This window comes from Empidonax traillii, unplaced genomic scaffold (genome assembly GCF_003031625.1).
Source record: "Empidonax traillii isolate 1590-97213 ecotype Southwest subspecies unplaced genomic scaffold, ASM303162v1 scaffold1806:size59425, whole genome shotgun sequence".
NCBI classification, from domain to species: domain Eukaryota; kingdom Metazoa; phylum Chordata; class Aves; order Passeriformes; family Tyrannidae; genus Empidonax; species Empidonax traillii.
Window position 1 is genome coordinate 24989 of NW_020956999.1, and position 15975 is coordinate 40963.

Sequence of the window (15975 nt, forward strand, 5' to 3'; positions counted from 1 at the left end):
TGTCTGCACCTGGTTTCACATCCCCAGAATTCAAATGTCTTAGTTTAATTATTCAAAGAACAGTGCCCACCTCTCATCAGTGCATTTTCCCAGTACATACCCCACAAGAAATACTCCCATCTGCTGGGGTGCAGAGGAACACAAAGTAAAGCATTAAAGAAATATTTTAGTTGCCACACTGCATACTTTTTTAGTGAGTAAACTGAGGGGTTTTTCCCCTTTTAGTACTCATAGAAAGAGGAGAAACATACTGAAGTCCAATAAACTTTAGACTCCCTTAAAGCTTTGATATTGCCACAAGTAATTCTACCTTGTTCAGTCACCCACCAATGCACTTTCATTTATTAGAAGGTGAAAGAGTTATTGCTTTAGACTTAGAAACATTAGAAACTATTGACTTTGCAATGGAGATGACTACTCCCTGAAATTTGGCAGCTCCATCTCTCCTTATGGTCTGGCAAGAGGAATATTGTCCTAAGAAGCAGGTGGTCCTAAATTTTAAGAATAACGAAATCTCAAGCTCAAATGTCATTTTCCAGAATGAAATAGTAATTATTTCTACCAGATCAAACAAATACTGCTGATAATGACAATATAACACAGTAACTTGATACACAAACTACTTAAGATGCAGTACATTACTTAAGATGCAGTACATTAAGTATAATCTACAATTTTCTGTCTGCCTTGCTGGTTACAAGAATTTCATACATGCCTCAAACCCTTTCTGTGGTCAGTACCAACAAGTAGAAAAAGCCTGGAAACCCAAAACTAAAGCTAAACCCCTGTTCCTAAGTTATAAGTCTATATTTTCTCCTATCCAAAATAAATGGTGTGTTAACAAAGGGTTGATCTTGGGTTTGGCATTCCTGGATGTCAGTGTTTTGTAGCATAAATTTCACATGACCAGAAGCATTTTCTATATGGGTGTATCCAGAATTCAGCATTTCCAATTGCTGCAATTAGTTCCTACCTGGGGAAAAAGGGGTTTTCTTTCACCATTTTTCCTCTCTCGGTAGACCTGAAGAATTATTCTTTTGTCCATAAGTAATGTGATTCACATTTTTCATAAAGCTAGACTCAGATACTTCCCCTGGCACTTCTCAGGCAAATAAAGAGACAAGAATTTAGCCTCAGAAGAGCATGACTATTCAAGTTATAAGGCTACTTTTAAGAAGATGTTCTCTGAAACTGCAAAGTTGTTCCACTTGCATCCTCCTTTTCATAGCATCTGCTCTACATGAAGCAAAATTTTCCAAATTACATAGGTGCACTGAGAAGGGTGCTGGTTTGAGGTTTCTCTATCAGTAAAGCAGAGCAGAGAGAACCTTGGGTGGACTCAAAATTTCAGAAAGACAGTGTTGTTACCCCTATCTCTCTTTCTCACCAAGCAGGAAAAGAAATGGGAGGGAAAATATGAACAGTGTCAAAAATGAATATGTATTTGAACCGAGCAGTGCCTTAACATTGTATCTTATGCTTCCTTTTCTCACATATTTCCTAACTCTAGAAGCATCACAAATCCCACCCCTGAGTTTCTTTCTCTTCCTTTGAGACTCCTCCCTTCACATCAGTGATTAAGGATAACTTTTGCTGAAAAGTTATTTACACTTCTAGTAAGTTTCACTAGAAAGTCCATTAGTGGCATTTCAATTTTACAAGTCTTCCTAGCAGATCACAGGAGCCTGGGAAAGCAAAGAGTTACAGTCACTTCAGAGCAACAAAATGAGACAGAAGCATAGTTTAGTGCAAAGGATTGAGGGTCTACTCCCAGTTCCCCAGCAGAAATATTACAGAAGATCAGACTGACTAGGTACAGGTGAATAATTTCCATTGATACTGACAGATTAAACAATTGTAAAATCAAAGCAGGATTCTTCTTCATCATTACAGTTTTCCAGAAAACTATCGGTTATGGCCCTAACTTGCTGCACCACCTAGAATAGTGTTCACTCAGTTTAAGTTCCAATTCAGGTATTAAAAAATGTTCAAAATACATTATTTCTAAGTAAATACATTGTGTATGCAAATACATAACTCCTCCCAAACCTTACGCTCGCATTCTGCCACTTTAGTGAAGCAACGCACTACAGCTTTACCTACGCAACACCATTTGAGATTTCTAGAAGTCTGTATGTTCTACCTGATCTGTCAAAAAAGAGATCACTAAATCAACTAAAAGCTAAACGGGCAAAACATCATTTGGGACAGAGAAATTATCTGAATATTTATAACGATTACAGAAGATTCAAGTTGAGAGCAAACACCCAGAGACTTCCACGTACTTTCCTTAACCACCACGTTATTAGACTAAATGAATATTTGTAATTTCTTCAGGTCTTTCACAGGAAAATATTTTTTTCTAAAAAACACATTGCTTGTTTCATTGATATGAACGTTCCTTGTTACGTAACTGTATGGTCTTCTAAAGGTGCAGCTGCAGGCAACATGAAGCAGGCATGACAAATGGAGCATTACACTCCCAAAAGGAATATGAGCAGGGAAACGGAAGAATGGTAACTTGCATACTTAGAGCAGACTCAGCAATTTACATCCAAATTTCAAGACAGAGATCAAATTTCATCAGGTTTTTAAGAAATCTCTGCAGAGGAAATACTTCTCTTTCACCACTACCTCAAACAGGTCTGAATACCATTGTTCTGTCTAGAAAGAAGTCTACTCTTGGTTCTTATAAAGACTTGTATTTAAGGGTTGTATAGCTGGAAGTGAGCTAGATGGTATACACTGCAGCATAAAGTTTTAAGAAAATGTTTGGCTGTAAAAGTGAAGGACCATGTTCAGCTAGACTAATTCATAAATGCTTGGGAAAGGGATTTGGCACAGTCTTAGTGACAGATTTTTCACTCTGTCTTACAGAAAGAATGAATTCAAATGTCAAGGATGTTTCTGTAGATCTTGAGCTCAATTCTGCCCAACAAGGTGTTTAAGCCATATATTATTGTAAGGTGCCCCAAACAAAGGCTTTCTCTGCTGGTATTGTGGACACAGCAGTAAATTAATACAGAATGTGATACACGTGCTTCAAGACTGTCCATGAACTTTGCAGCTGTGGAGAGAAGTAAACCTGTTGAGATCCACTTGCAGAGGAGCCCCTCAGCTGTAACAGGGAACATGGAAAGACTCCATGACACTCAACAGACCTGTAAAGTGGCTGCATTCACCAAGACTTAACGAACCTGTTTTGGAGAAGAATCTCAAGATACTCCTCCTATCCCTGCAGTACCAAATCAAAGAGGAATTTGCTGTTCTGGTATCAGTCCTCTTTCTCCTTCATTTTAAATACGAATAAATATCATGAGACCTACAGTTCATGGAAAATATTGTCTTTCGTTGAAACAAATGTACTTCCACAGAGCCACTCTCTGGTTCTTGTAACTGTCTTTTCCTAGAGGAATACTTGCTCTACTTGAGATACCTTAACTTTAAAAATGCTAAGTCAAAAAACTGTTATGGACAACTGCTAATTCAGAAGAGAAAAATTACTTGGGTTTTGTTTTTGATGACACATACACACTGCTTAAGGTTTTAATAACTTCCAGAGAAGCAGAGTTCTCTTGAGCTTGGCTCTTCACTTTACAACACAGTGTAAGTCTGCTGTTAAGTGGATTGTGCTCCATTGAATACAATTGGCAGAAAAAGAGAGAGAGAACAAACACATCAGGAACTTTCCTGAATTCTAGGTAGATTTGCTCTACTCTATTTGCCTCGGCTTTTAAAACAAATTTAAAAACTGAAAATTAAAGAAAAACAGCTAGTCTGCTATAAACTGCTTTATATGTTTTATATGTTTTCCAGTATTTCCTGGTTTTTAGTTTATTTGCTACAAAGTTCATAGAATGTTTTCTGTTGGAAAAGACCTTAAAGATCATTACACAGTCCCCGCATATTGACTGAGATCAGACTAGTCGGGCTGTACCTGTTTGGATCACCTCCCTTCTCCTCTCAAAAAAAACCCCTTGTGGTTGTAAAAGGTCTGTTTGCTAGGGTTTTTTTAAACAGTATTACTCAGATGGCCAGATTCTCTTTAGTTTGATAGGAGGAATAAATCCTTTGAAACTTGTATCACCTTAAAACTTTCTCAACCAAGTTTTCATAGCATAGAAAAAGAATGCAACATTTACACAAATATATGTAATGTATATAGATAGGTAAAAAGATAAGCAATAACTACCACATATCAGTTTCTTTTTTTTTTTCTTTTTAAGTAGATAACCAAATGTAAAGTGAGGTTGTGTGAGCTCTCAGCAGACTACTCAGGCCAACTTAAAATCCCTAAGATTGCCAGCACACACAAGAAAATAATGTACCTTCTACAGATACATCACCAACTGAACCATGGCTTTACAGTTTAACATCTCACCACTTTCTGTAGCAGAGCTGGTACATATACACAGCTGCCTCACCAACATCCTGTGCCAGAGACCAACCCCTCAGTTCTATAGGTAAAATAGTCTGAGAGGACACACAGTAAACCTGGTCAGCCAGTCAGTCTCTACTGAAAACATCAAAAATGTTTCCATTAAGAAATAAAGAAGACACAGATCTGTACCTCAAACTGGCCAACTTGGCGTAAAAAGGGAACATTGGTTACTTAACCTGACATTGGTGAGAAAATACATGTACTTCAAACTGCAACTTTGACTGGTCTTTCAAAAAACTACATTAAAAAAAAAAAAAAAAAAAGGCAGCAACACCAAACCCCACAAAGTTGGTAGAGATTTTTGATTTTCAAAACTGGGCATGATATCAACACTGTATATCATCAAGAAACATTACCAACACTTAAAATAGGTAGCTAAGCATGTAATGGAAATTCCAACAATCTTGCCCAGACCTCATTTAGTTCTTCTAGGAAAGCAAAAACAAGGGGAAAGAAAAGAAAAATTAACAGATTGCAAATCATATCTTGTGATGCACAGTCAGGTACTCTTCCAAATGTCAGAATACACAACTCAGTGACAGGTAGTGAAAGTTTCCAAGCAAACGTCCCGTCTGAAACTAACTCTGCCATGCATTTTTGTAAAGGACCAGGAAAGGGAGAGAGACAGAAGAATTCTACACTCCTGCTTTTCCCAAGAGTTTTTAAGAGCTGTTCAGTAATATAACGCGCCAGAGACTACGAAAAATGCAGCAAGCATTAAACATCTGTATCATTTTTCAATGCCTAAGCACCATCTCTAACCATAAGCATCACAGTTCAAGTCCCAGACATCATGCAACTAAATGTCATCATCGTGCCTTCACCAAACTCCAATAAAATCCACATGAAATCAAGGATCCCCCCCTGCACAGGCAGTCTCAGAACTGATGCCACAGTTTGGTAAAACTATTACATTAGAGACAGATAGGTGCCCATCTTCTACCTGGGGAGCATTTCCGTAAGCTGCACAAAGCCAGCGTATGCCAATTCAAATGCACCCCTGTGCCGTGATTGCAGCAGATGATGTTTAAAGTAATCACCGATATTTTTAACCTAAAAAAAAAAAAAAAAAAAAGCTATGTGAAATTAGATATACACAATTCATTTTTATATATATGCAAAATTCTCTGCCATTACAAGCAGCAATCCTTCCCCTGGTTGGAAAGGTCAGTGGTACAACTAAAAAGTAACTAGAAGTCCTATAATTAAAAAACAAAACCAAACCAAAACAAAAACAAACAACTAAAACCAAAACAAAATCAAAACAAAAGAAAAAAAAAAAACACCACAAAGTTTAAGGATAAAAAATACTATACTCAGTTTTTCAGGTTAAAGGGGTAGTAATCTCAAAAAAAGGCAAAAAAAAAGGACATGAAGGACATAAAATTGATTATTTTTCCAAGAGGTATACAGATTTTATAAGAAGGGACAACTCTTACTTTCAGAGGAAAATTTAGAATCTTTCGTGTCTGCCTTCACTCTTACCTAAAATCCCAAAGAAAATATCTACTACAGCTTAACAGCAGAAACAAACATCTATGAAAATATCTAAGATACAAAATTTAAACTCCAAAAATTGCACCAAAGGGAAACAAATCTGCTTTAGCTATTTTTAAGGTTCTAGGATTCTGCATAATTGCTGCAGACTCTTAGAAACACTTCTAAATGAAAAGATGTTGTCTGTATTTAGCAATGAGAGCTATATTTAAGTGTCAAAAAGGCAAATGGGGTAACTACACTTTTACCCATAATTACTTTCTGGAGTTCTATCAGGATACCAAGTTTTTAAACTAGGCTGTTTTATTTGTTGGTTTTTTGCTCTAATTCTCATCAACTTTCAAGGTCTAAATCAGACTTCCAATTTAGCTTGTTTAAAATGCATAGCACATACTTAATTCTATTATGCAAAATTTTCTTCAGGAGTATTTCCTAAAAGTTCTCCAGCAGAAGTGTCTTTAAAGCTTTTATATAAGACCATGCATAAAATCACATCAAGTTTCTTATAAAATTCTACTTATTCTGTTACTTATGACTTTAGTATTTTAATAGTTTGACAATTAATTAAACTGTCAGAGAAGTTTGTCATAATCTAGCTGTATAGCTTGTCATCCTCCAGTTAAATAATTTGTATTACTCAAGCAATGAGACTGCAATAGTTAAAAAAATAAAAATTTGAGACAGTCAAGTTATTATTTCCTGCAGCTAAAATTCACCTAATGTGAAACACACAATAACTGGACATACTTGAGCTAAAAAGGTTATTTCTCTAAGTGGATTTTAAGGTAGTTTATGTACCCACAGGGTTTCATTTCAGCTCTCTAGCCCAAAAAGAGTAAGTGCCCTTTATTCAGATGGAATTGACCCACAGACAGACCAACTCTCCAGGTGTGTAAACAAAACTGAAACAAGAAAACCATACATAGGCAAATCAACTTACCATCCTGTTCCACCACCACCCTTACATTTTTAGAGCAATTCACAAGATTCTTTTTTTGTCATGTAACTTTCAACTTTAGTATTTATACTTCTGAGCTTTTTGCACCAGCCATACTGCCTAGAAGCTTGAATCAAATTGAAATCATAGGCTAGAAAATGCACTGCCATAACTCTGTTCTTGCATATAACACCAGCCTGAGCCTGAGGCAAGTGTGTAGGCATGGATTCTTATCTAATGGCATCATGCCATCCATGAGTGTCCAGCTTCCTCATGTCAGAAAACCATTACTTCATACAACATGATGGAGAAGTCAAAGAATTCACATTTTCTACAGCATCATAAAGATGCACAGCAACTATAACACAAGGTGCCTCTACCAACTTTGCTTGCACATGAAATAGCACCCCTGAGGAAGTTAAAATACTCAAATATGGAGTAGGGAGCAAATATAATAAACACATTTGATCATCTTGGTCAAAGATTTAGAATACAACAGGTTGATGTTACTAAATCAACAGTGAACACTTTACAGGGCCACACTTGCTGCTGAGGCCAAGAATCTCAGTATTCAAGACATAAATTATGTACAGGATATTCCGAGAGGGCTTTGAAAAGTGGTTGGTACATTTGTGCCTCCACATAAACAAGACGCCACTACAGTAAGGTTCTACATTCTAGCCAGTGTGTTTTTTGAAACCATTAGTAGAGGATGGCTTAAAATGCATAAAGAACTGCAAAAGCATCTCAACCCAAAACTAACTGTAGTCTGTGAAATATTGCCAAACACAATAAACATCCAGAGGAGATGACTGATCACAGTAAGAACCAAGGAGAGGTTGGTTTTCTTGGTGGATTTGGGGGGTTTATTTTTTTTTAAATTCTTCCTATGGTAGAACAAATTCCTTGCATCTGCTCCAAAGCAGCAATGGGAGCCACACTTTTGCACTGGTGGCACAAATAAGTAGCAAGTACTGAGGACTGTCAGGACTTACAAGCCTTCTGCCCATTCAGTGTTCCATCACAAGGGCTCAGATCAGCTCTCTTGGACTGCTGGGTTAACACAAGCAGAATCCCTGGTACAGGGACAACTAAGTCTTTCCACTTTGGCAAGCTGATCTCCCAAAGCAGTCTTCAAACTTCAGAGGTGAGATAAACGGGAGTTTGAGGAAGAGCTAAGGTTCCTCCAGGCTTGGAGAACTCTCATGATTTGTAGATCATATGACAAACTCAACACAGTCTTCGTTAGATATTGTTTTGTCAATTACCTGGTGGTTACTAGGACATGATACTATTTGCATTGAGCATCTTAACAGGCAGAGCTTCGAGCACTCTATCATTAGACTTTCAGGATCAGAAGGAAAATGTAAAGCACAGTATGTATTTGAATAGATGGATTTACTATACTGCAAATATTCTATGCCCTTCTTATGTCTGCTTCTGAAGGCAAAGCAACCACAGCAGAACAGCTTAGACTTTGAAGACTGCGATTCCAGACACAGTATTTTGAGTCTGCTCTCTCTGTACGTGCATTTCCACACCATGGAGCCGAAGATGTTATAATCAGCGTGCACAGTGGTATCAAATGCCGTGTAAACCCAATCTCTTACTCAAAAGACAAGGAGAGGGCAAATCTGTATTGTCCCAACTTCCTTGCAACAACAACAAAGTATCATACATGAGCTGCCTTTGCCAACATCTCCTACAAAGGTACAAGATGGGGGTAGTTTGCAACGGGATGACAACAGACTGGCCAAGCGGTGCTACTAGATTTTTTTTTTTCAACAGTGACTTAGTCCTGACTCAAGGCAAGATGACCAAGGTTTCTCTTGAGTTTTTCTTCTCTGTATTCTTAAATCTCTTTTAATACTTACAGAATGAAGAAAAAGAATGGGCAACTTGAAAGGAAGGCTCTACATGCATAAGATACCAGAATCCAATTGTCAACACTGAAAGTGTTATATAGAAGCCTGAAGCCACAGCAGTTATGCTGTTGACATTTTCAGTTATTTATGATGAAATTACATTTTTTTTTTTTGGTACAATACAATAATGCCAATTTCAAAAAATAAAGAAAAAATGCCCACATTTCTTCTATTTGTATACATTCAGTGAAATTGTACTTCTCTGTGTGTTGCCTTGCAAGCCTGAGGAAAATCAGGGTTTCAAACTAACTTCTCATCAGTTAGCATTCTTCAAATTAGAATGCAGATGTTCTGTTTTACAGGAAGACATCTAAAGCATATATAATCTAAGGAGGCATCTATAGGAAGAGAAAGGTATCTTCATATACTCGTAGCATATTCTGAATTGGAAGGGACCCACAAGGATCATCGAAGTCAAACTCCTTGCCTAATAACACAGCACTTCTGAAAGGGCATCTCCTAATGTCTGCTTTCTAAAGACAGAGACGCTACAGCAAAAGCAGACTCATTCTAAAATACCAATTCCTGTTTGCCCTGGGACAGATTAATGACCATAATGGTGGAAATGCGTATCTGTTCTCTCATCTACCCCAGAGACTCCTGCAACAATACAAGCACAGCTGTTAACCACATGAAAACACGAAGGGGAGAGACACCGCAAGAATAAAGATACCAATACTATTTCTGGGGCACACAAATAATAGATAACATGACAAATAAGATCTGCAGTGTATTACACTATTCATTATTTTAAGATGGAAAGCTTTAACACCTAAGGAAAAACTAAACATTTTCTGTTGGAAAGAAAAAGAGGTTAAAAAGTAGTAAGTCTTGCATATTTCAATCTTCCATGGAGAGACTGGTTTTGTTGAAACCATATGGAAACGAGAAGGTCATCAATTAAAAACAGAAATTTAATAAACACAAAATATTTCCCAAATAAATGCCTGTGGTAATCTAATTTCTTGTAAACACTGAACTCAACACTCTACAAGAGACCCCGATGGCATATTAACATTTCTGATCTCTTAAATCAAAAAACTTGGAGGAAAAAGAGAGTCACATTACATACAAATTAGTTTAGTCATAATTCACTCTCCTATGGAGGACAAGAGTAAGACTAGTCAGCATATATAACTTTTAGAACTATTGGCTATGAAGTTTAATTAATGAAGAGCCTAAAGTAAAATGAAACAGAAAACATTCTGAACACGACATTAGCTTAGAAGAGTTTTAGCCCTTCTATGAGTACATACACCAAGAGAGAGAGCGACAAAGGGTAGGGACACAGAGAGGCCCTGGTGTCCCTAAACACAGCATACATCTCATAAATAATCTGATACAATTAGAATTAATACTCTTTGAGTTTGTTAGTTTCTTTGTTAGAAGTCAATAATAATAATAATGGTAATTTCTTCACTTATATTTTTCTTCTGTAGTTATGCTTTCTGAACATCATGAAAACAAGACTGTTAACCAAGTATAATAACTCAAGAAAACCACAAGAACATGGAAAAAAAAATTAAACCCCCACAACTTTTCCCATACAGAATCACAGAGTATTCTGAGTTGGAAGGGACCCACAAGGGTCATCAAGACCAACTCTTCAGTGATGGTCCATACGAGGAAGTAAATTTAAGAAAAAAGTTTTCTGAAAACTGCCTTCCCCTCACCACTAACCAAAAAGAAACTGTAGGTTTTATGATAAAAATTACTTCCCTACCTGTTCTTCAGTAATCAACCCATTTGAAGGTTCAGATTTAGTCTGTGAAGGTAAAAGTTTACACAGTGTCCCTAAGAGCAGAGATACTTCCTTCATGCTTCTCCAGCAACACACGAGAACCATTTGAGCTGTGACATCACACGTTTGCCTTTCTTTACCTTAAAAATAAAACCCAACAAATGCAATAGTGTAAGTCCAAGTTTTCATTTGCAGATGTGTAATTTAAACTGCACTTAGCCTGATCTTCTTACGAAACACAATTAACTATGGAAAAAATTTCTAAACTTGACTGCCCAAAAGATAATTCAGTGTTGCTGACCCCAAACGCTTCCGCTCCTCAACACTCCCTGTGCTTTATTTCACTTGGGAAAGGCTGTAGCATGAGCATTTTACCAGAACAGGGCTTTTTGAAAGAGTAGAGGCCTTTGGGTCACAATAGTTATTTAGCAGCACACTGAACTATAGAAACATCCACAACTTCGGAGCTAGGCTCCAACGAGCTCCCCACCATTCCTCAATCCATCGCTCACAGTCCATAAGGGATAGGCCTGGCAAAGGCTCCGCGTTTGCAGCGCAACAGCCCCATCTGGCGGCCGCTGTGACATTTACACGTATTTACCCACTTCTTTGGTACGGCCCGATCAAAAAACTACTTTAAACACAGAAACAAAACAAGCGAGGAAAGGAAGTTCAAAAGGTTGCACAAACTATTAAATTAAAAAATGTAAAGATATTCTACAAATTTATTCTGGCCTACACTGAAGACACCAAAGCTTAGAATTTCTTTATCACTGTAAGACTTAATTTCACAGCTGCTGTTCACTAAAACAGACAAATACTACTTAACTGGAATCTTTCTCACTGAAACTTCTGCTTATGTAATTTTATGCAACAAGTTGTACTGCATGAACATATTCCCCACTAGCCTTGCGTACACTGGAAAGGGAAATCATAATAACACCTTTCAACAAGAAATGTATTAGAAGTGTTGCTTGATAGAAAAGGCATTAAACATTACCTGGCCAGTACGATCAGGGCAATAGAGTCTAGGCCTATATCAAAACAACTAAACTTCACTTGTGCCTTAAGACAGATTAGCCACAGTCTTCCAGAAACACAGTGAATTAGTCTTTTAAAACCATGTCCAAATAACTAGCCGCTGAGAGGTAAGAACTGAAACACGATATGGAGCAAGTAATCTCCAATTTTGATAACCCACATAAAATGGCTGCTCTATAAAAATACCTTAGTTTAATTAATAATACAGCATCAGATTTACCTCTCATTTCTGTGCAAGTATTTTTCATTGGCCTCTGGTCAGCCAGCTTTTCAGATTCTTCTTTGCAGTGTTCTTTCAAAATTTTTGCTTGCATAAAATAATCATTTGTGTCCTGTGGTTGTATCTCATTCAGAATCATCTGCAGACGATCTGCACTTTCTGCATATTAACCAAGAGGGATATGTAAGATAGTTTGGTCTTTTACTTCAAGTTCTTTATACTGATGTAATTAATTTTGGGCGTGTAAGTGCAAAACAAAGCTATTAGCATTTAAAAAAAATAAAAATGTAAAATTACAGTGATTAGAACAATTAAGGAAGAAAAGTAGAATTTACGGTCCCCCCCCCTGCATTTCAACAGATGCAACAACACAATCTGCAGCTCTTTGGGGCTTTTTAGTGCAGAATTCAAGACAACCTTTATCAGAAGTTAAAAGAGTGGCTGAAAATTACGATATACAATGAGAAACTTAAAGGGAGGGGTGCTTGTTCTAATTCTTAATCACTGCAAAATGAACAGAACTTCAGGGGCATCAGATTTTAACAGAATTCTTTGGGCATTCTGTTTGTTTGTTTGTTTCTTTACCTGGATCAGTATCCATTGGAATAAGACCCTCTGGTGAGGAGCTCTGTACTACTGGTGATACTACAGCAGAGAGTTTGTATGACATCAGAATGAGCCTGGTCACCATTTCCTTCCATTCAGACACCAGTGTTAAGTTACTTAACAAAAAAAAAAACAAAAACAAAAAAACAAAACAAAACAAAAAATCACAATCAAAAATGTAACATGGATTAAAAGTAATTTTATATTAAAAAGAAAAAAAAAAAAGAACTGAAGTTACGAACACTTCCACAACAGTATTTATGAAAACTATAAACAGGGTACAGATTGAAAAGTCCTAAGGCTGAGTTTAACACATAAAAAGGAAGTATCAAAGGGCTAGCTAAACACTGCAGCAGCCAGATCCAGGCCCTGGATTTTGTTATAAATAATACTGTTTGGTTTTATGTTCTCCTGAACAGCTCTTCCACTGCACTTGAATATGGAGTTACAACTTACTACTTAGTATGTTTTACTTACTTAAAGGATAATTGCTGCAAAGCCCCAGTTATACAATGCACTCTCCCATACATTGGGAACGATGCTGCTGCTTGAAGCAGAGACTTCTTGGCTTGCAATATTTCTTCTTCAACATTCACCAACAAAAGCTTGATAACTAAAATTTTTAAAAGCACAGATTTGCATTATACATACATATACTGTATTTTCTAAGAAATAAATCTGCTTTAAGAAGTATTTTAAGGAATAAAGCCTGTTTACACAACAACTCAATGGAAAATTCACAGCAGTTTTCTTGTTTACACTTTTCTCTGTTTTGTAACTTAAATACAGGTTATCATTGATTTTCAGTAACCCAAAATACAGCAATATTTGTTATAGTCAATTAAATCTGTCTATCTGAATCAAACGGTAGCTGTAAGAAGCACAACCCTGATCCTGCCTGGGGACAATCCCGCAGCTTATGATGAAGTCACGAGAAGTTACCTACAACATACTGCAAGTCAGACTTCACCCTTAAGAGACACATTAATGTAATAATCAGTTCAGCAGAATATTAAAACATCAAAAGTTCACGGTTAAATATTTGAACCCTGTGTTTTCCACAAAAGAACCTGACCGGCTTTCAAGGGTACATGTGCCTATTTTAATTGTATTTATACCTTGCAGCATCTCAGTGTCAGAATCTGAATGAATTACAGACTCTGACAAGGAACTGTGGATGACTAACAACAAGAGATACTCCACAGCAGTGAGACATGAGGTTATCCACACATTTCCTCCATTTATGGCAACAACCACCATGTCTCAAAATCAGTATTTCACTGCATATGAAGTATTAATAGGCATCTATAGAGAAGCCAATAACGGCACAAAAAGTACACAATAGTGAGTTTACTAAAAATCTACAAACTATATTAAATAGTTTATTACAAATAATGAATACTTTAGAGTTTTATTGAAAATTACAAAAGGGTGGATGAAGCCTGACATAGAAATCTGCCAAACCTGCCAGTTCTAGAGCCCCGCCATCTTTCATCCAGGGCCACTAAACTGAAGTAAAATATTCCAGATGCGAACCAAGCCTGATTACTGTGGATGTATATGTGCAGGACTGCAATTTACTCAGGAAAATGCTTCCAAGTGACCAGAGCTCCAAGGGGCAGTCTTGCAAACATCCCAGTACTGTAACATACACAGACCAACTACTGCTGCCTTCCCTTTGGGTGACTGAGGTCTCAGAGGAAGCAGAGGCTCCTTTCCCTGCACTTCATGTGCCCAGTTTCACCAGGCTCGCTACCTGGGCCTTGATGTCATGGGTCAAAATAATAACAAAAGCCATCTTCTAGGATATTCAATAACTTCAACAAAAAACCCAGATTAAGTAACCTGGCTTCTTAACAGCAAAACAAAATATACTTAAAATCCTGCTAGAAATAAGCATTTCTTACTCACTAAGCCTGCTTCCAAAGGAAAAGCAGTAAAGTTTCAAATAAAAACAAAAAACTTCTTCCCCAAAATGTTACCTGCCAAAGTGTTCTTCTCCACTGTACTCACTGATGTGTTTTCATCCACCTGGGCATTATGCTCAAGCCATTTTCCTAAACAAACACGCTGCAATCTTTGATGATGTACTAAAAAGTTCAACAGATACGAAGCAGTGACACAATCATATGGCTTGGTACTTGTGCTAAGATCCATTGCTGCTTGGAATAGAAGATCTAGATTTCCAGAATCCTGGGGGGAAAAAAAAAAAAAAAAACCACACACAAAATCAAAGCTCATTTTTTAAGCTTCCATATTGATTTAATTAAGCTACTTACCACCCTGAAATCTGAGAATCTGGTTTTCATTAAGTTTGGTGGTACATATTTCTGAAGAAACAGTTATCATGTATTTAGCAAGGATACAATTACATACACATTGAGGATGGGGAAAGTCATTGATAAAGGAGTATTCAATCACACTGCACTTCACAGGAAAAGGACTGTCTTTTATTTGCTAATGGACATCACAGAGAAGCACAGTTTACTAGGAAACAGTATCTGTTCATCAGTACTTACTAATTTAAAAGTCACTTTTTATTAATTAATAAGCAGAAAAATCAGTATTGAGTTCAAAGGGCAAAATTTGTGGGAAATTAAAAAATATCATCATATAATGAAATCTGAGACCAATCAGAAAGGAAAAGAAACAAGGAGCTGAATTTCTCAAAACACAAGAATAACCTAGTCAAAATGCCTCAGTCATTTCCAAAGGGAAGTGACAGCTAAGCAAGGAGTTCACATTAACTACTTCTCTGACAGTTCACAGTCACACCCAAGGAACTTCCCAAATGCCTTCAGCCATTAGTAAAACAAGCCTCCTTAGGTAAGGGCAGAAGCTGCACAAAAATATATAAAATATGTTAGTAATGAACACTACTGCAGATAACTTGGACTGACTTCCAAGTTTCAGGAATTATGCTTTGTACCTAACCCAAGTACCTAGTATAATATAGAACAGTCATCTTTCTCAAAATTACTCCCTTTAAACTCTTTTAAATTCCATACCTGAAAATTAAATGCAACATCACGTAGTTTCATCAAAAGCCCAAAGGCCAGGACTTTTACTTCCTCAAAAGTACTGGCAAAACACTGGATCAAAGTTTGGACACGAGTAGAATCAATCACCTCATCCAACTGAAAAACTTGTGCCTGACCTATTAAAAAAAATCAATGACTTAAATAATTTTGCTGTAATTCTTTTCACGATAAGCACTGTATTCACATTCTGCTTCACTTCGCAAAAGAAACATTACAAATAAGATTAAATAATGCTTTAGCTAAAACTTTAACTTACTACTACTCTTAGCAGGTCTTAAAATACTCTAGTTACTGTTGGGGGAAAGGAAAGCTTACCCTCTCCAAAAAAGTTACTCTTAGTAATACTCAAAGTAACTTATTGCCAAAAACAGAGTCCCATTTATTCCCTTTAAATTCAGCACTGGAAATAATCTTTATTATAGCTTTGCTTGAAAATTATTTTCCTCAAAGTATGTAATATTAGAAAACAATTACTTTCTAAAAAAGGTTTAAAAAATTCAATGTGTTTTGGTGTTTGGTCTTTTCG

At 36.8% G+C, this 15975-nt stretch overlaps 1 protein-coding gene across 2 annotated transcripts in view; it reads right to left on the reverse strand.

The window, feature by feature from the left end:
• Window positions 1-15975, reverse strand: part of THADA (THADA, armadillo repeat containing) — a 35052-nt gene that overhangs the window by 7294 nt on the left and 11783 nt on the right. The window contains exons 15-21 of one of the 2 annotated variants that reach the window (XM_027908707.1): window positions 15417-15565; window positions 14391-14601; window positions 12886-13021; window positions 12388-12524; window positions 11803-11961; window positions 10524-10681; window positions 5385-5494 (exon numbers count right to left, since the gene is read on the reverse strand). In XM_027908707.1, the coding sequence (XP_027764508.1) occupies window positions 5385-5494; window positions 10524-10681; window positions 11803-11961; window positions 12388-12524; window positions 12886-13021; window positions 14391-14601; window positions 15417-15565 (1060 nt within the window). Of the gene's footprint in view, window positions 1-5384; window positions 5495-10523; window positions 10682-11074; window positions 11176-11802; window positions 11962-12387; window positions 12525-12885; window positions 13022-14390; window positions 14602-15416; window positions 15566-15975 lie in introns of those variants that run through there. The other variant, XM_027908708.1, reaches the window with a different exon arrangement.